At 36.3% G+C, this 20,331-nt stretch overlaps 1 protein-coding gene across 3 annotated transcripts in view; it reads right to left on the minus strand.

Annotated features, from left to right (window-relative positions):
- Window positions 1–2,303: 2,303 nt before the first annotated feature.
- The window catches only part of LOC128885657 (midasin), a 188,987-nt gene continuing 170,959 nt past the window's right edge, over window positions 2,304–20,331 (minus strand). The window contains exons 13-23 of one of the 3 annotated variants that reach the window (XM_054139811.1): window positions 16,875–17,104; window positions 14,486–14,697; window positions 13,745–14,212; window positions 12,838–13,247; window positions 11,156–12,372; window positions 6,472–10,730; window positions 5,042–6,297; window positions 4,544–4,900; window positions 3,518–4,292; window positions 3,077–3,317; window positions 2,304–2,940 (exon numbers count right to left, since the gene is read on the minus strand). In XM_054139811.1, coding sequence (XP_053995786.1) covers window positions 2,758–2,940; window positions 3,077–3,317; window positions 3,518–4,292; window positions 4,544–4,900; window positions 5,042–6,297; window positions 6,472–10,730; window positions 11,156–12,372; window positions 12,838–13,247; window positions 13,745–14,212; window positions 14,486–14,697; window positions 16,875–17,104 — 9,608 coding nt within the window. In that variant the 3' untranslated portion in view covers window positions 2,304–2,757. Of the gene's footprint in view, window positions 2,941–3,076; window positions 3,318–3,517; window positions 4,311–4,543; window positions 4,901–5,041; window positions 6,298–6,471; window positions 10,731–11,155; window positions 12,373–12,837; window positions 13,248–13,744; window positions 14,213–14,485; window positions 14,698–16,874; window positions 17,105–20,331 lie in introns of all 3 variants that reach the window. The other 2 variants (XM_054139810.1, XM_054139808.1) reach the window with 2 other exon arrangements.

Genomic DNA, 20,331 nt, shown 5'->3' on the forward strand with positions numbered 1-20,331 from the left:
GAATCGTCTCAGCTACCCCCCATTTCCGGCTCCTCCCCGACTTTTGGGACACCCTGTAGATATATTAACTGCTACGTACCTCGCGTGGGCGGCCGTGAAAGCCACTAATCGACACGCTCGGTCGCACAATTTCCACGAATGAATTTATTTGTAAGAATTGGGCGCCAGTGCCAAGTACACGCGTCCGTTACTTTCGTCCTTCCGGCTGCTATACGAAGAGCGAAACTCAGGGGAGGTCGAAAGGGGAAATAAACTTTGATCAGCGTACGTTTAATCGAATTTCTTTATTTAGTCGATACCGACGCGGGGGAATTCCGCGGTACACACACCGTTGAAGAAAGGGTGTGGCGACTACGCGCCGGAAAGGGTACGCGGCGCGGAATTCCCGATACAAAAGAAAGTATCCGACGGAAAGAAAAACGAATACCTAACCGGCGCGACTTAACTCTATGAGGGCCTCGCAAACAAATAGTCCGCCCTAGAATTAAATACAATCGAAAGATTATGCCGGGAATTAACGGTTTCGCGTTTCGAAGGGGCCCTCTCCTTCGAAACGCGGCGCGTTCTCAAACCGCGCCAGGTTACGCGGGTGATTCGCGAAACGGACGGAGGGAAGTCTAACGGAGTTCACATCCGGTGGTGGTCCTGTCGCGAATGAAAAGGGTGCTCCGGAGCACGCTTGCGGACATACTCGTTCGATCCGCACTCTCGCACCCACGCACGCCACAAAAGAGAAACCCAACCAGTGGGCCCTACCTGCAAACAGCCGGCTCTGCTCCCAGGCTCCCAGTTACGTCCTCTCCTGGGGATGGTGTGGAGGTACTCCCACAAACACACACGCACGATACGGGCTCGAAAGAAAAAGGAACTCGCGGCTCGGGTAATCGGGGCGCTCGCTCGAACTTCCGTTCGGTTCGCCGTCAAACCGTTAATTGCCTTCTTCCTAAATCGATCGCGTATCGATCGACGCGCTCTTCTCGCCGCCGGCTCGCGGCTCTCCGCACCCAGGAGCTGTAGAGGCTCCTTACGGTGTGCCAGCACCATGGCATCTTCCTTCCGGGGATCAGGGTGCTTTCGTGACGGGCAGAAAAGTCTGCCCCGTCACATAACAAACAATAGATCTCTTTTCCAATTTTCTTACTTTATCTTTAACATTTAAATTTCTTGCAACAAGACTTTCTGCCATGCGTTCTGCATACTTATGAACTTAATTCTAATACAATAAATTGTGCGTTACTAATAGTGGACATATTTTTCCTATTTCTCACTTCATCTTTAACATTTCAATTTCTTGCAAGCATAAGCGGTTTCAGGCACCATGAACTCTACACGAAGTACTATATACATATAATATAAAAATTATTTAAAGTCATTCACTATACAAATTATCTTTCTAAAAAGAAGTGAGATCCGATAAAAAACTTCAACAAAGTAGAAAAATTACGCCAATACATGAAAAAGTGGTGGTCTCAAGAAGTTATCATAGAAAAATAGAAGATCCTCATAAAAAACTACAAGAAAGTAGAAAAAGATGTGAAATCGAAATGAGTTGCTACTACATGCAACTCCTTTTCAATAAAATTCAAAGGCGACATTGTGTAACACAATGTAAAATTCAATGTAAAATGCGCAGCTAAAATGTTGTATTTAACAGTGTAGACGTTCAGATTCTAATGATAATTCATGTAAAGTGACTGCTCCGCACTTTGGCGGTAAAATGGAAAAGCTAAATAGCGTATCTGCCACAAACTGAGACTGTTTAAAAATTGTGGGTTTTAGAGGAGGTGGGGGGTTGTGAGGAGTGGATTTGTCCGAAAGAGATTTTGAGGGGTGCATTTTGTAGAGGCCATCAAGGAGAGGTCGTCCTTAAAGTTTTTTTTAATTTTTTCAACCCCTACCGTCACCCCTGGCACCTTTAAAAGTGACGTTTTTCGACGTCCCCTTCTTTAAGGGGGTAAATTAATCCCTTCACATCAACCCTCGCCAATGCAACTTTGCACACACCCAGAAGACCCTTGAAGATTATTTCTCACGAAGTTTCGCCGAAATCGGTTGGAAACTCTTATAACCATGAATATTTAAAAAAGCGTTCCGCTAATTTTGTTCAGTAGTTTATTACTAATACTTGTTACATGAGTCTTCTCTCATGAGAAGACTGTGCAGGATGTGTCTACTGAAAAAATAGCATTCGGTGCGCAACACTGTCTCGGCAGTCTAGGGCGCGTTCCAGTATAGTTCAATGCTACAAACTTGGGCATTTTGCTACTGAGAGTGCTGATTATAAGTTTAAAAGTAGTCAGGTGTACACACAGCTAGATGAATTTTTATTTTATAAAAAAACATTCAGACCATCAAGAGGAAACTGATGATATTTTGTACATTGTGGGATAATTCATGTGTGCAGAGTACTCTTACAGAGGCGAATCTTTGGCGTTTTTTATGTCCTGATTCTGTATCATAATGGGTACATATCATTAAGTTAGAGTCAGTACCACTAAGAGGTTCTTTGACAATGGTAAAATTGTGTCGATACCTTGTATATTCAAATTAGGGTCGGCTCTAAGTAAATTAAGAGTACTCTGTACGAACAAATCACATCTAAATTGATTCTGAATACATAAATAACATTACTCTAATGTATCTAATTAGGTATTATAGCAAAAGTAAGATTACTTAAATGCGCCTTTTGTATTTGTAAAATCGTACAGTAAATAAAAATAGTGGAAGAATAGAAGCGAAGCACAGTAGAAAATGTTTTCATGTTTCAATTCTGCCAACAATTTCAAACCATTGTCGTAATGCGTCACTCAGTACTACAGGCAAGCTATCCAAATCTCGAAGAATAATATAAAATGGAAATGGAAAGTTGTCCAAGTAGGAACGGATACCCAATAATTTTCCATTTTCGAAAACTGGCATTCTTATGTCAAGTATTGAATCCTAAAAAGTAATTCAATCCGTAATCAAGAGTTTCAACACTAGTACTGTATCTTTTAAAATATATCACAAATGCTATAGTCAAAATATTTATCTAGAGATTTTTTTTTAATTCAGAACGAAGTTCATTATATTTTACCTTATTGAGGGGATTATCAACAATTATAAAGACAAGGAAAATGTTCAATAATTTGGCTCTTCTCACGATTGCGTTTACTTTCTCTGTCCCTTCGGAAAATATTCCTCTCCCATCCGATAAAATAGCCACCAATTTTGCGTTATCAGAGTAACTGCCCTGAGTTGTGAACATGTCTATCGTGAAATCAAGTAACTGGCCAATCATTGTTTTCTTCTGTTCAAATTTCATCTCTTGAATCAACCTGTAAGTTCGATTTTTTGAGCTATACCTTCTAATCAACGATTCAATATTACTTGGTAAAATTCTTCCCTTTAAAATCTTGTTAAATCTATACTGGAGAAATTCATAGTTTGACAAGGGATTGATATAGAACACATTACGCATAACAAATGTTAACAAAAAGATTCTACATTTTTAAGGAATGTGGTCTGATAAACTTACTTTGCACCACTTTCTTCGGTAAAGTTTTCACCGAAAGGATGAAGGATATTCACTCGTTCCCCAAAATTAATAACGGCAAGTTGGCCAACCTCCAAATAAGTCATAGCTTTGCCGATCAGTGAGAGAGACTCAAAAGCTAACTCCTTTGAATGACTATCAGCCATACTACTGGAATCATCAATCGCTAAAACAATCTGGTAGTCTCTCTTTGATGGTTTGGTGCGTCTCAACCAAATCTTATCTTTTCGAAATTCGCTGGCAATGTATGGGATTACTTTTTTCATGTTTATACGTTTCCCAGTTCTGTAGTCGCCTTTCAAACGGGACGTTAACGTCGGTTCTAATACTAATCGCAATTTTTCGGATAATTCTCTAGCAGCTGATTCTGTTAACGCGCTTATGGAACTCCAGGCATGTGCTGCTTCAGCGGACGTCGATCGTTGAGACCACATACTAAGCATATTTTCAATTTCGGATCTCTTTTTCGCAATATCGTCCACAAAGGTATTGAAGCTCTCTGTCTCTGGTGATTTTATGTGAAAAGTCGATTCATTTCCACGTAAAACACGAGTTGTTTCCACCGTTTCGCCTTCAACTTCCCCGCCTAGTTCAATCTCTTCTATATCGTCCGATCTTTCGCCATTGACGTTTGTTGTCTTCTCTTTCTTAGTTTTTGGAACCTTTGAAGCATGTTCTTTCACCGGGTTCTCTTTTTCTTCCTCTGCTTTTGGATCATCCTCGTGCATCTCGATGTCATCGTCTTCTGGTTTATTATCTATTTGGCAATTTTCTTCTGAATTCAATTAATTGGTTAATGTGTCAATTAATAAATACATTTGTTTGTAATAAAAAATAAATTAGCATACAATCCATACATTGTTACTCGTATAAATATTTATACTTCACTATGAGTAAAATTTAGACAGAAAGATTGCACACAAAATGCTAAATATTTAGTTTATAATCATAAATTTGTATAATTACATAATAATTATTACAAATATAAGCATATAAATACTTTCGTACCTTCTAAATTCGATGCTTGTTTTTTAACCTGTTCTTCGGTTGCAGCGTCAAATACAAAGTCATCAAACGTTTCTGTATTCTTAATGTGCTCATAAGTTTCAGTTGCACTACTATGTTTAGGGTCATTCTCTTCCTCGCTGTGATCGTCTAGTTCCTGACCCATTAAAGCTGTTTTCATTTTTTTTGCAGACGGTTGAATTTCATCATCAAGCAGACTACGATTTTCGTCACTTTGACCCGGTTTTCTTCGTTTTTCCATAGGTTTCGAAGAGTTTTCTTCGCCAGAAGTAGGAACGTTCTCTTCTTGTCTAGAACCTGAATGGCCTTGATGCTCTTCTGTTTGCGATTGACCAGTCCCTTCAATGACAAGGAAAAAAATTACTGTTAAAAGTGTACTTACGAACTTCTTTCTTCTCTAATTTGAATCACATGCTTCTTTAAATAAAATGACTTAACAAATAAATTTAATAAAAATATAATATTAAGACATCAAATTACCTTTATCTCTCTTATCATCCGCGTTAATGTCTGTTGGTGTAGTTTCCGAATTCTTTTCATTTGACTGATTTTCTACTGCATCTCTAGAACCATCTTTTCTGGATTCAGTTTCTTTCGAACCATCAATTTCCTTGCTACTTGCATCAAGGCTAGGTGACACTTTCTCTTCTTCTGTTTCCTTTTCCTCCTCCATACTTTGTTTTTCTGAATTATCCTGTTTGTTTTCCTCAAAATCTATATTTTCGTCATCTTTCTTTTTGTCTCCAACCCTTTCTGAATTGTCATCTTCTTCTGTATCGTCTTCACCGTCACTCGAATGCCCTTGTTCCCCTTCTTGAGTTTCTTCTTCCTTGGATTCCTCAGCTTCCGTTTCTTCTGGCATTTTAGGTTGTTTCAATTTATCGATATCAAAAGGATCTTCTTCGTCTTCGTTTTCATTGCCGTCTTTCATTTCATCATCCAAATCAACATCATCTGGAAGATCAAACGGTTCTGGTTCGATTTCTGGTTGATCTTTTCCATGATAAGGGTCTATCTGATCCTCATTCGTTTCGGGTTCTTCGAATTCATTGATTTCCTTTTTATCTTCATCCTTTCTTCGATCTCCCTGTTCTGGTTCTTGATCCTTGTCTTCATTCTTATCTTCGTTACCGTCTTTAGCACTCAGTTCTTCCTCGCCTGTTTCCTGCCCATTTCCTTTCTCTTCTTTTTGATCTTCTTTATCTTTATCGTCTTCCTCGTCTTCGTTTTCTTCATCATCTTTCCAAATTTCTTCGTCGAGTTTTTCAGCATTTTCGTCAGTTTTGCCCATTTCTTTGTCCAGATCGTCGCCATCGTCGTTGTCTTTGTCTTCCTCGTCCTGTTCGAGGTCCTGTAAATGACTATCGAAATTTTCTGTCATTTCGATACCACTTTCTTCTTCTTTCGTGTCCTTTTTCTCGTTATCTTCTTCCTCCTCGTTTGGACATTTCGCATCTTCCAATTGATCTTCCGATTCGATTTTATCAGAGACGTCTTTTTGACCTTCGCCATCCGCTAATCCCATGCCTCCTTGGGATGGATCGCCTTCTTGATCCTTTTCAGATGTAGTCATATCTTCTGGTTGACAAAAACCATTCGTTGCTAAGTCGAGGAAGACATTTAATTGTAGGTACAGAAACTTGCACGTTAAACGAAAAGAAGCCACTAGTTCGTGTAAATAGTAGTGCAAGAATAAGGTGTACTGCTTCAGTAGAGGTAGATGCTCCAGAAGTAATCTAGAAAATTAACACAACTTAGTACATTGTTAGGCACTTATTTTATTAATACTTAAAATATGATAGTGTATTGTACTATTCATACTAATTACGAATTGAATGTATTGCATGTTTATATGACATATTTATATTATTGTGATAGTAAGTATGTATAATGTAATTATTAAAATTTACCTCATACAATCATTTGCAGACTTAGTATCTAGACGATAAATAGTTTGCAGTAGTTCTCCAAAGATTCGTGATATTTTGTTCAATCGTAAATCCGGGATAGTTTTTTTTAAGGAATCTATCAATTTTTCCGTCATGAGGTTCTCTTCAAAAATATCTTCAGAATTAATTGTTTCCTCACCCGACTTCTGACTGCTTTGAAGCTTCTTTTGAATTACCAGAAGAATTTGTGTAATTAAGGTGTCCAAATTTCCTCGGTATTCTTCCAAGTTTTCAGATCTGTTTGATTCTTCACACGCTGGATTCAAGGTTGCTTTATAGTACTCGATGCTTTCGTTAATCCTCTCTATCATGAAATTAAGGTTTTCAGTGACAGGATGATCCGCCGTAAAAGCGGAGCCAAGATCAATCAATCTTTGTTTCACTTCATTGATTTTCTGGTAACTTACTCGAAGAAAATCGATATGTCTTCGGTGGAAAAAGAAAATTTGACCAGACTCTTCAATTCTTTTAGAAATTGCCACCCACGAGTTCAACTCGTCCGCCATAATTTTAACCGAGTCCAAAGAGTTTTTCATCGAGGTAAGTAAATTTTCTACAACATTATTTTCTTTCAAAATAGGTATTACACTTTCATTCAAATCTAGAAACTTTTCTTCTTCAAGAAACTCAGTTGGATAACTTTCTAAGAAGATAACAATCTGTTTCGTAGATATTTGCAACACTTTCAACAACTTCTGGAAGTTCTGCACGAGAATTTGTAAGTCTCTTTGTTTAAGAACGTCCAAGTTTTCTGGTAGTTCAGGAAAGTCATTCTCGTTTGGAGGTTTTGATGTATTCGTTGACTTCGTTGCATCATCCATCATGAGAGTGAGATTTAACAGTTGAATTTTAAGCGGAAAGAAATGTTTAAAGAAATCAGCGATCGTCTCCTTCTGTCGATGAGCCAACAATATAAGATGAGCTGAAAATCCACGGCAACGTTCAGCGTTTTGAATTCCAAAGTCGCTTTTACCAGAATTTAGGATACCATCGAGGAAATTCAATTTAATCAAGGATTCGTAATAATACTTGTCACAACCAGACCATTGTTCGATCAATTCTTTGTCGATGTTATCGTTCAAGCTTTTCCCGAATCTAAATTTCTGAATTTCCTGCAAATCCAGCGGCGTCGATGCGAAGTTTGTGATTTCATATTTCCTATTTTTCCAAGTTAAGATTCCAAATCGATACGAAAGTCCAAGACGAGTTAATGTTTTGAAGTAATTCGCTAATGCCATTTTCTTCTGCTGGAGTATGCTCTTTAATTGCGCTTGCTGTTTGCCTTTTGTCAACGATTTATCGACTTCCAATTTCTTTAGCCTTACACTCTCCTCGAGGGTGTCTTCTATAAAAATTTCAATGTCTTTCCGAATTTGAGAATAATTACATTTCACAATAATATTTTGACAGAACTGACCAGCTTTTTGAGCTATTTTCTTAATTTTGTTTAACTTCCCAGACTGGAGGTTTATTAGAAAAGTGGAAGAGTCAAGATCTTTTCTAATGCTTGTCTCCAACGTTTCTGGTCTTGTCTTCAATGTCAAATAAGCAGCAACATTCTCTTGAACTCCTTTTCGAAATTCTTTCACAAACTTGTGCAAAGTTCTACGCGTCTTTTCAGCGGTGTTTTTTACCGACCAGTAGCTAATATCATTCCACCTTGTAATCTTGATCGTATCCTTCAATTTTTTAGCAATGGGCTCTTTCGCGGCTTTTATTTTATTTCCAACGTCGGTTGAAAATTGGCTGTAGTAGTGATAAATGTTCCAGAATATGGCAGACAATTGCTTTTGTTTCTTAGTTTCTTTTAAATGGCTAATATGTTGATAAAAAAGATAGATCAATTGAAGTCTTGGCTCGAATTCAATTAAAGATGATTCTGCTAAGAAGCGTTCCAAGTTCTCTGTGATTTTTTCCTTTGAGATACTGTCGCTTTTATTTGGATTTCCCTGTCTATCGACATATCCTGTTTGTTCAATATTTGTTATGTCTTCTCTCGATAGTTCAACGCCTTCCGTTTCTTGAACAAGATATTGATCTACCAAATCAAACAAAAAGAACCACCAGCGTGAAGCCTCGGTTTTCAAGTCATCTTCAAGAATCTCCAACGAATCCTTCCATCTTGAGATTTCGAGCTTCCTCCAATGCAAAATCTTTTTGCCAAAGAATTCAATGAACTCCGCAAGACTAACATCGTAACGAGCATTCTCTTCCCATTGTTGAATCTTCGTTAACAGTAACTCGATGCCCACTAAAAATCTCAACAATGACGAATCAATTGGAAAACTGAGTAGCCTCTGGATAATCAGTTTGATAGAATTTAAAATTGGGTTTTCTGACCATTCCATTAGGAAACCGTCAATTTTTTCAGAAAGTCTTTCGATAAGTGGCTGACATTCCTCCACTTCAACAATGTTTGGATCTCTATAGAAGTCATAAACGTTTCGTTTACCTGCTTTATTCTCAAAATTGGATTTCTGTGCAATCAGTACGGTTAAACTGCATACTAATCTTGACGACAGGTTCTCTGGTAACGTTTCTGTGAAGAATCCAAGAATTTCGAATCGTCGAGCTAACGGTTCGACGAAGTTAGCCTCATGGTAGACGTCAGAATTTTCCAAACTGTTTCCAAACTTCCCGGATCTATTTTTTAAACTTTCTAAAGCGCTTGGGTTCCATTGACCGCGTTCTGAATTTTTCAAAATATTCCAATGAATTTCTTGAATTTTCCTGGCATCTTTCAAAGATACTAATTCCACGAAGCGTTCCCCTGTGTTCGAAACATTCGTTGATATTTTTTGAAATTCTGGAAACTCCTGCTGAAAACTTGGGAATATTTCACCGAGTTCCAGGAAGTCTTGCTGAAAGCCTGGAAACGTTTCTTTGTAATCGGACTCGTCTTCTTCTTTTTCCGACTTAGTTCGAAAGAGACTCTGTTTTTCCTGCGTTTCTTTTTCCCTCTGCTTTTCCTGTTCCCTCCAAAGAATTCGAATTTTCAGGAAGATTTTGTTCAGCTCGTTCCAGAGCGACTGCAAACTCGTGCCAGCGAAACTCGTAAAGTTTTCCAGTTCCTGTAGCGCGATTTTAGCCATTTCCAATCTATACTTTTGAACAGACATCGATCCAAACTGTTTCACTAAGCTTAAGATCAAGTTTTCAGAGGCGCACAGTTTTGCTAGGTTCAAATAGTTCTCCTGGCACGAACCAATCACTGGAAAGCGTAGCAAATCGTAATAAACGTTGGTACTCAAGCTCTGATGCTGCGCGTTTGAGATTAGTTGCATTAAAATCGACAATCCGTGATGCAGATTCCAGATTGCAGAGATCATCGGGGTGACCAGATCAGGAAAGCCAGTCAGATAGTACTTTGCCAATTTCCCTGAAAATCTCCGCAATGAGTTCTTCCAGATCGTTGCCTCTTGAAGCGTTTCTCGATCAGAATTCAGGGTTCCTTTTCTTTGAATCTGCTCAACGACGTTGTTTAAATGATGAATCTGTCGAAAGATTGACTCAAATGAGCCTATGTTGTTGGAGAAATTTTCTATTTCTTCTCTCAAGTTCTGAAAGCTCGACGACGGTCTCACTGCTTGGAAATTTTCAAAATTTTTTGCTTCGATTAAAGATCTCTTCAGGTGGTCTTCTCTTGACAGAATTCGATCACGGGACGCAGAAGCGTCGAGAATGTTGGCTTGCAAGCTTTCAACGCACATTAAACATTTCAGTTCTGAAACGTTCTCGCGTATGTATTTTGACTTCAAAGCGATCTTTTGAACGGGATCGATGGATCCTATATCATGGTACAGGAAGATTTGTAGGTAACCGAGAATCAACCAGCCTTTTCCTCTTTCCATCGCGGTGTCTTCAATTTTCAACTTTTCTTCGACTTCCCGCAACGATTTCATTGGTTCGAGGAGACGTTTCTTCAAATCGTCTTGCTCTTCTTTGTTTAATTTCATTGAAAAAGTGTCTATCACTCTTGTGACAGCAGACATATAATAATTTATACAAAATTCCAGGAGAATCGCATCGTTCCTCGATAGATTGAATTCCTTTGAATTTAAAATTGAAGAATTTCTCCAAAGTAAACTTTGCACTGTTTTAAGTAATTTCTTTTTAGTTTGGTAATTCCCAAGGTTGATTGTTTGCCCCTCGCTTCCAGATTTTGTTAAGAACATTTTGAAAATCAATTTACAAAGACTCGACTTATCGATGAAATTTGTCTGAAAATTATACAAGTTAAAATGTTACAATTCTTTTATTTTTTTTTAAACTAGTAATTGTTATAGACATCAATCCTATTAATAACAAATAATAAGTACTATTTTATTGAAATAATTATTGACATAAAAGTATTGATTTATTGTTGAAATTTAGTTTCAAAAGTATTCATAGGATGACATGACAGAGGTAATTTCAATTAATTTTGGTAAGACTAATTTTAATGTGAGCATCTTTGAAAACTTATAAGTAAAGAGGGGAAATTAGATTACATTTTAATTCATCAAATCCTTCCTGCTATTAAGATATTTAGAGACAAATAAATAGCTTTAAGATTTTAATTAAATTTGCAGGATATTGCAATGTTCTTGAGAATATCATCAGCTTAACCATAATTAACGTTCATATAATCCTGTGATGTATGTACCTCAGTATTACTGGAACAGTCTTCTATTTGAACCTCTTCGTGATTATGCCAATGTAAAAGGATATCCGAATTTTTCACAGTAAAAGATTGTTCCGAGAATTCTTCAGCTGATGAAAGTAATTCGGGAAATAATAGAATTCTTCGTTTGGGTGAAGTGTCATCAGAATTTAATGTTTTCATTAGGCCAATTAGGTGTGTCGGTATGGTTGGAATATCTTCAAATTTTTTAAAGATACTTTCTTCATAAATCTTATCAAATTTCTTATTAATAGTTCCGGATACATTATTACTCGATTCGTTAAGAACCATCAAAGAACCTTCAGGCAAGTCTTGACATACTTCACTAGAGAAATGTTCGTGAAACTTCTCACGTATTTCTTGGACGAAATCGTTAGAAAATTGTTCGCAATATTTCCTTTGAAAACGATATGTAAAAAGCAAGAAAAAGAATTCGTAGATAGGCCAGATTTCGATGTCAGTTAAATTGTCGTTAAATCCGTCACGGTTATCATTCATTTCTTTAAGCACTACAATCTTCGTGGAGAGTTCCTCCAATTCCATTAATTTGTCAGTCCAGTCTCCACTCGCACCATTATCCTTAAAGTCCTTGGCACAAATGTTGATCAACTTCTCTCTAATTGCTAAATTGTCTTTAAGGCCGAGCGAAGCGATTTTTAATCTCGTTTTAGAATGATCAACCAAGTCCTCGTCGGTGATTTCGCATTTTTTCAAGATTGTGCTTAGTTTTTCGTGGTAAATCATCGAATCCTCAGAAAAATGGGGCGATGGGATTGATAAGAGTTTCTTAATCTTTTTACGAATCTTTCTGAATTTATTCGCATTGGTTAGCATGTTTAAAAATTTCTCTGAGAAACGTGCTAATTCTGACTGCATTTCCGGACTGCAGGAGTTCCTATCTAAAAGCGTAAATAAAGTTTTGAAAAGCTTCGTTAACCATTTGTAGTGAACCTTTAAAGATGAGGAAATTTCTCGTAGGTCAAAAAATGTCCCTCGTGACTTGTCAATCAACTCTATCGATCCTAATTCATGGAATCTTTGAAACCACTTTAAACAATCTCGTAACTCAATGTATTCTTTGTCGTTCATTAACAAATGTTCCTCGTGGAGTACAGCATCAATGATTTTCGCAGACTGCTCGATTAATTCTGCAAATTTGACTATCAGTGGTTCATTTTTCAGGTTGCTGGAAAGCCTTCCTAACAATAAATCAAAAGTTTCATTAATTGAACAAAGTAGATATTGATTTGGTAGTAGGAACAGAGTAGTTATTGCCTACTAATCTTAATAATTTCAGTAATTGCAACAAGTTCCTATCAAGGATTGAAAATAAAAAACCAGCTCATGAATTCATAGGTACATAAAGTTAAGTAAAACTTTCAGCTAGCGATATGTATTATATAATCTGTTAACTGGTTTCTTACAATCCACTCACATTAATAATAAATAGCGATAGCAGCACCTCTCTTAATAATCGAAACGCCAATTATCTCTAACAGACGGAGAGTTAGAACCTATGTCACGCAACTAGCTCAACTCAAATTGGTCGTCGGAGCTCCGAGAACACTAATATCGACGGAGATGATTCAATTTCTTTAATGCCTTATTATCTTTAAGCGAGGAATTGCTCTAAAAACAAATGTTTCAAACACAGAAATCTTTACCTGAACACACGGCAGTTGAGTATTCTTTCAAATGTATAACATCTTCATTTTTTTGGTAATCTTTCTGCGACTGACAGTCAAAGATTATCGATCGAAGATATAAAGCAATCGCTAAATTATTGTACACTGTGGAAGGTTCCACGAAGCTAAGGGGGATTTCCGAAGCAAAATTGTTCTTAAACAGAAACTCTAAGTTCTTAATTTCTCTGTTGAGAGATTCGCTGATTTTCTCCAAGTTATTAAATCCACTGTTTGACAAAATATGTGAGCTCCATGCACGTCGAATCTCGAGATCGTCCATAGAAGATCGTTCATAAAAATCAAGCAAAAGAAGTTTCAAAAACACCATGGTTTCTGTTATGGGAGAATCTACGAAAAGATCTTGCAGATCAATTTTTTCCGAGTTGTTCCTGAAAGGAACACGTATGTATTTTAAAGCACGTAAAATTGTTCAGATATTTGATAAAATAAAATAAAAATTTGCCACCGATCGTATATAAAATAATTGTGAATCCTATCAAGGAAGTAAGAGAAATATAGAATCAAGAATGAAATTAAACAATACGAAATTACTATTGTAGATAGATAGTTGAACTATCTAATCATTTATCTATAGCAACGTTAGGCTATTTAACAGTGAGTTTCATCATTACTTCCTGTATTTCCTCTAAAGAACTATGATCGGTATTATGATGGAAAACCTTCATCGTAGGCTATACTGTATATCGTAATTATTAAAATTCAATTGTATTTAGTAGTTCGCAAAGAAAATAATTTAGGGCTGAGAAGAATTAAAAAGTTTTTCCCATTTTGTATATTTCTATATTGCTGGTATACTGCTGTAACGGCTACGAAGAATTTTATTATTTTTCCTTACTATATTTTTCCTATTCATATTTTTGCTTACCTTAACATTTCTACGGAAGATTTTAAAAGGAATCCCTGTTGCTCTATCATCGCTAACCTTGAATTTTTTCGTAGATCGCTACTTCTTAGAGTTATCGTGTTTAGATCATAACAAAATATTCCTGTTTTCTCGGGGTTTTCTGACAAAATTTCATCCACTTTCCTCAACGCCTCTTTCCTCCATCTCGGTTCGAGCATTCCGCATATTTCTTGACAGGAATTCCGCAATGATCTCTCAAAGGTAAACCCTTTTGCCACTTGTTGACTGGTAAACGAAGCGACTTGCAGTATTTCATTCAGTCTAGGCTGGTCGTTGTACAAGCTCTCGTAAATTTTCAGCAACAAATTCTGATGGCCCAGTTTCTTTATACCGCACTTATTCAGTAACGACCTTGTGTCTAGTATGTTGCAGCAAAGCCCGCTCTTTGGTGTGAGGATACTGATTTCTACACCCCTGTTCCGCATAGCTCTGCAATCATCAGAATAAGAAATATGTATTAAAGTATTGAAGCAGGATGCAGGAGCTCTTGCAAAGTGATAGATTTACCTAGATACTAGTGAGAAAACATATATCACAATTTTGAGGAAAGCGACATAAGATTTATCATGTAAGCATTGGATTCATCAATTAAAAGTTTAAGAATGCAACACTTCATGTGTTCTTTGAACTAAACCTTCCTGAATCAAAACCATATGTTGTGAAAAATGAATCAGCGTCGAGTAATTAATGCTTTCCCATTACCTGGAAATTTCTCCGTAACGTGGGTTCATGGTAAGAAATAACCGGAAGTTCTTATGCGCTTTGACAGTGAACACATTTCCTTGTTCGTCGACGCCTTTCTCACCTATCGTTAAAGCACCGTTCGGTTCCAGTAATCCATTCAATCTATCCAATATTGCTGGACTGCAAAGATTTACTTGGTCTAATAATAGCCAGTTACCATTCTGCAGACACTAGAAAAAGATATACGGGTGAAGTCAATAACAATCATTAAACGAAATAACTCGTTATTTAATGACTTGAAATTACGAACTATGAATTTATATTTATACATTTGTTATTTCATAAATGGAGTGATATACTTTTTTCCATTTGCATATATGGAGATATAAAAATTTATTTAAATACCTATGGTTTCAAAAAGGCTACACCGATATTAAGACAGAAGAGTTTCAAAAACCAGTAAATCTTCTTGTGACGATGTAGTTTCTTTAAAACCTTCGTGGTGCAAACAGCACGTCTGCTTCAAACACTTTATCGAGAATTATTATTATTGTGAAAATTACAGCGATTGATTCTTTAATTAACTGTACAGCATTACAACTTTCACAGCACGGTAACACAATCATCCCTTTTCATGGTTCCTATGTACAGTGGGTGTCGAATGTATTCGTACATCGATCAATTCCCCAAAAAACTTTTGTGTGAAATTGTAGTTTCTTAACTTCCTTTTTTATAATCAATGATATTTTATATATTCTCGGAAGTTTCTAAGATAGATATAGTCCAAACAACATTTACTAGTCAATATAATTTGTGATGTTAACAAAAAAATGCAAAAAGTGTGGTAAAAGCATAGAAGCAATAAGTATTTGCACGATTCTTATAACGAACCATTTACAGTAGAGTTTGTAACGTAAACACATTAGTTTATTGGTTCGTACGAATTAGAAAACATCAAATTTCCAGTAAAATACTTTTAAAAATGGCTCTAATAGAGGAATGGAAGAAGATCCCACTTCCAATAACTAATAATTTAGTTAATTTAATGCTTAATGGAGTTACAATAGTTATAAAATCAAAAGGAAATCCCACGAAGGAAGTATTATATACTTATAAATTAATGTAAATTTCTTCTTTTTTAATGAAGTTTAAAAAATTAAACAGTTGTGCGAATACTTATTGCTTCAATATTTCTATCGATTAATTGTTTTTTTCTTGCTAATTTCGCAACTCACATAAATAGCTATTTCTTTTTTGTACTCTATCTATTCTAGAGATTTCCGAGAATATGTAGAATGTCACTGTTTATAAAAAAGAAGTTAATAAATTACAATTTCACATAGTTTTTTTTGGAAATTGATCGGTGTACAAATACTTTCTACACCCACTGTATGTATTGAGTGATTAATATTACATGATGGGAAATAATTTCCATTGTACAACGTAGGAGGAGTAAAGGAGATTTTAAGAGTCAAGCTTATTTGGTGGCCAGTTTTCATTCTACAATTTAGAGATGTAAAGAAGGCTTGAAAAATGAACCTCATTTGTTTAAATAAAATGAACAATAAAAATCTTAAACGTGAGAATTATTACACAAAATTATTATACAAAAAAACTGAATAAAATAAATTGTATTTAAATAATGGCCAACAGATAGAATCAGTATATATGGCAATTTATTCACGACGCTAATTCAAATAAACGTAACAATTTTAATTTATTTATTTCATTAACTTAAATTTTCTTTTCTTTTTTAACAACCAATAATTTGTAACAAATCATTCAGTTGTCTTGTATATAATTGCTCGAAATTATTAATTTGATAACTATTTTCTTGTTCCCATTTCCACATCAATTTGTACCGTATATTATAGTTTGGGCCACCATAGATAATTAAGTCTGCCAATTGAAACAAACTATATTTCTTTTTTATCCAAAAAATGGAGACAAATGGGGTTACATACATGGCCAGAGATTTACAATGTTTCCATGACCATGTTTTTTCCAAAGTTACACACGACACGAGGGAAAGTGCAGATGCATTTCTTCTTTGCTATTCTTTCTTTTATACTCATTTTCACAAAAAAAATTTTTTTTTAATGAAGTTTAAAAAATTAAACAGTTGTGCGAATACTTATTGCTTCAATATTTCTATCGATTAATTGTTTTTTTCTTGCTAATTTCGCAACTTACATAAATAGCTATTTTTTGTTGTACTCTATCTATTCTAAAGATTTCCAAGAATATGTAGAATATTATTGTTTATAAAAAAAAAGTTAATAAATTACAATTTCACATAGCTTTTTGGAAATTGATCGGTGTACGAATACTTTCTACACACACTGTATATTCTCAAGATTCATTTGAATGGATGTAGCGTTGTAAAGTAGGAAAAAAAAATGTTTACCTTCACAAGAACACTGTCCACCCACTCGAATTTTCCACCAGCGTTCAAACATTTGTCTTTCTCCACGGCGATCGATAGATCGGTCAGTTTTTCCTCGATTTCTTGCAACTCCGATTGGCAGGAAACCTCCAATGTTTTCATGGCTGACACGAGCCTCGATAATTCCTCGGTTTTACGCAGAAATAGCTTCGTTTCCGTTAACAATGTCGCCCCCGTTGTTTTTCCGTCATCTGCATTCGAATGAAACTCCGTTGCATAAAACATTCGCAAATCGAACAAAAACGAACAGGAAAGCCAGTCGTACACACTGATTTTACATTGAACTTTCGAAATCTCCAGTTTAAGTTGAATGATTTACAATCCACAAACAATGACCGACGAAGTTCAAAATGTATGCGAGTAAATAGTCCATTAGAAATTTTTCAATAAAACGAATGCAATAAACAGAATTGTCAATAACAAAAGTACGCTTACACAGTGGAAGTTAACAATACTAAATGTGAATATTGGAGTTTTAATAATTGAACATTGAAGTGTTTATCAGTGAAGCATACAACAAGATTCTTATTTTTATTCTTTGGAAATCGATAAAATTAAAATAAATAAATCAAATTCGTCCATTTACAAGGCAATATTACTAAATATAAAATACAATAGATTATGATTATTTATTATTATGACATATCTTCATGTGTGTGAAGTTAGCCCCGCCCTTGTCGAATTTTTGATTTTTTTAAATTGTGCTACGTTTGTACCGTATTGTGCCGTAAACCGCAACTCTGTAAGTGAAAGCATACTCAAGAAAATAGAACAAAACAAAATTTTTGATAGCTCCGCACTTTACGAATTTTGAGTTTTTCTTTTTTGTGCCAGATTGTGCTATATTTGTGCCGAATTGTGCCGTAAATGAGAGATTGATAACATCAATATCAATTAAGAAAAGAAATAAAACCAAAATTATACTAGCCCCGTACTTTTGTCGAAACAAACTTCTTTTTCTATAAAAAGATGCGTACTATCTTGTGCTACATCGTGCCATTGATAGAAACTCGATATCTGTATTCATTTAGCAGATAAAAAATGTTGAATTTTAAGGAATAACAAATGTAATATTCGGACAATTTGCGAACGGCGACAGATAATCGAATTTTGCAAGTTGTGCTAAATTGTGCTACTTACAATACACGAGACACGTGCGTTAAAAATTGAGATTACCTCGAGGGTCAACAAAAATTAACACAAAAAGGTGAGGGTGATTATAAATTTTGATATTTTCGAATTTTCTTTGATTGTGTCGCATTGTGCTAGACCAGCACAACAACTTTTCCTAATTACAAAATCTCGTCAGATCGCCAGATTTCGCAGCGTTGGCAAAGTTAGGAATCAGACGTTAGGAATTCGCATTCGGATTCGCACGCGGTCACGTGTAGCGTAGTACAGTAATGCCTCGGTAAATGCACAAGTACGGAACTGAAAGTATGCATTTATCATAGAGTTCCCACATTGTTTGATCTTTGCCGGCAGCTTCGAACGTAGAAAAGGACGGTGAATAACAAAAGAAGACAGAACGAGACAATACTAATTAGAGATCACGGTTTTGAACAGTTATTAAAATACACGGGTACACGAAACACATGAATATATTATATTTAATACACGGGTATCGAAATGCACGGATATCGAAGTACGTACACGTGCATCGAAATACACGGGTACGCATACATCCAATTGTATTCCACGCCTTCTCCTCAGATCACATGGTAGTACCCTACTTTATACCAGGCTTGCCGCAACGTTTATAGTTCCAAAAAGTTTCACCGGCGCTAGAGTTCGTAGTCCCCGGCGCCCGGTCCAAATCCATCATTCCTTTTCTTTGTGCCAAAGAACACCACATCGTAAAAACTTGAACTGTGTATTAAGAAGTAATAAGCATGGGAAAGAAGTGTAATTGAGCAGAAGAAAATGATGACATCGATGTATTAAAGGAGCTCAAACGATTAGAGCCGGTTAAAGAAGAAAAGTAAGCATAACCTCAATTCTGTTCATATACGGTCGCGTCGGGGAATTCCTCGGTTCGACAGACCGAGCAAGTGTCGGGAAAAGTCAAGGTAGACAAAATCTGCGATATATGTTCTATCGAACAAGTTTTCAAAAATAATGATAGACAAGATCTGTAATATAACTAATCGAACAAGTTTCGAAAATAAGGACAGACAAGGTCTGCGATATATATTCTATCGAACAAGTTTTCGAAAATAATGACAGACAAGATCTGTAATATAACTAATCGAACAAGTTTCGAAAATAAGGCAGACAAGATCTGTAATACAACTGATCGAACAAGTTTCGACAAAAAATCACAGACGAGATCTGCGATTTTGGTTACAGAACAAATTTCGAAAATAACTGCAGACAAGATCTGTACCAATAACAATTATCGGATATTTAGCTTCGGCATCGCACAATTTTATGTTATATAAAGCATTCAAGCAATGAAATTACCACATGTATATATTTTACAGGTAAGAGGTCCTCGTCAGAAGAGTTTGATTCCTCATTATGCGGGAGTCAAAGAACTCCACTGATACCATTAGATCAGCTGTAGTTTGGTCGAAACGATTCGATGAAAATCACAAATTTCGAGATTGTAAAGCCGCAGACAAAGGAACCTCCACAGATTCTCGCACTGTCAACTTCGTTACCAGTTGAGAAAAACCAAGAACATGCCGGAACTTCGGTGGAAACTGAAGACTATAGCAAAGGAGAAAAAACATCAGAAGCGGACAAGGATCCAATTCTCGATGAAAAATTGTTGCAAGCAATAGGTAAATGCCCGGATGGGGAAAAATATTCACAACGCTATACACAACGACCTTCTCGTGAGATGGAAAGCTGTTCTCAAAGGAGGACTTCCCAAAGAAGAACGGGAAGAGATATTCAAGAAATATCCGGTTCTTGAGAATTGTTTGACAATGGAACCGCCAAAACTGAATCCAGAGGTTAAAGCGTCGCTTCTCGAGCCGATTATAACAAGAGATAATCGAATAGTGGAAAAGCAACAGGAGTTTCGTTGCGTCTCTCGGGTTTGGGCCCTCTCATTTCGAGTCTCCTTAAGGGAGTTGTGCTGGACTCTATATCGCTGTTAACTGTTTTGAGCGATATCTCAAGAATTCTCGTGGACCTGCAACGAGAAGAGTCAAAAACGAGACGCCTCATTACTCTAGCAAACCTTAATGCAGCCATGAAAGATACGTTGAATGCCACGAATCTGGATGAATGGTTGTTTGAAAAGGATCTGGAAGAAACCTTGAAGGCGGCGAAGTCGCTGGAAAGATCGTCGAAAGAATTGAAACCGGGGGAAAAAACCTCTACGCACAATTCAAAAAACTCGAGGGGTCCGAACTGACAATCAACACGAGGTCGCAGATCGTCTGTAACCGGGCAACACAAACCAGCG

Source organism: Hylaeus anthracinus, unplaced genomic scaffold (genome assembly GCF_026225885.1).
Source record: "Hylaeus anthracinus isolate JK02 unplaced genomic scaffold, UHH_iyHylAnth1.0_haploid 11981, whole genome shotgun sequence".
Classification (NCBI taxonomy): Eukaryota; Metazoa; Arthropoda; class Insecta; order Hymenoptera; family Colletidae; genus Hylaeus; species Hylaeus anthracinus.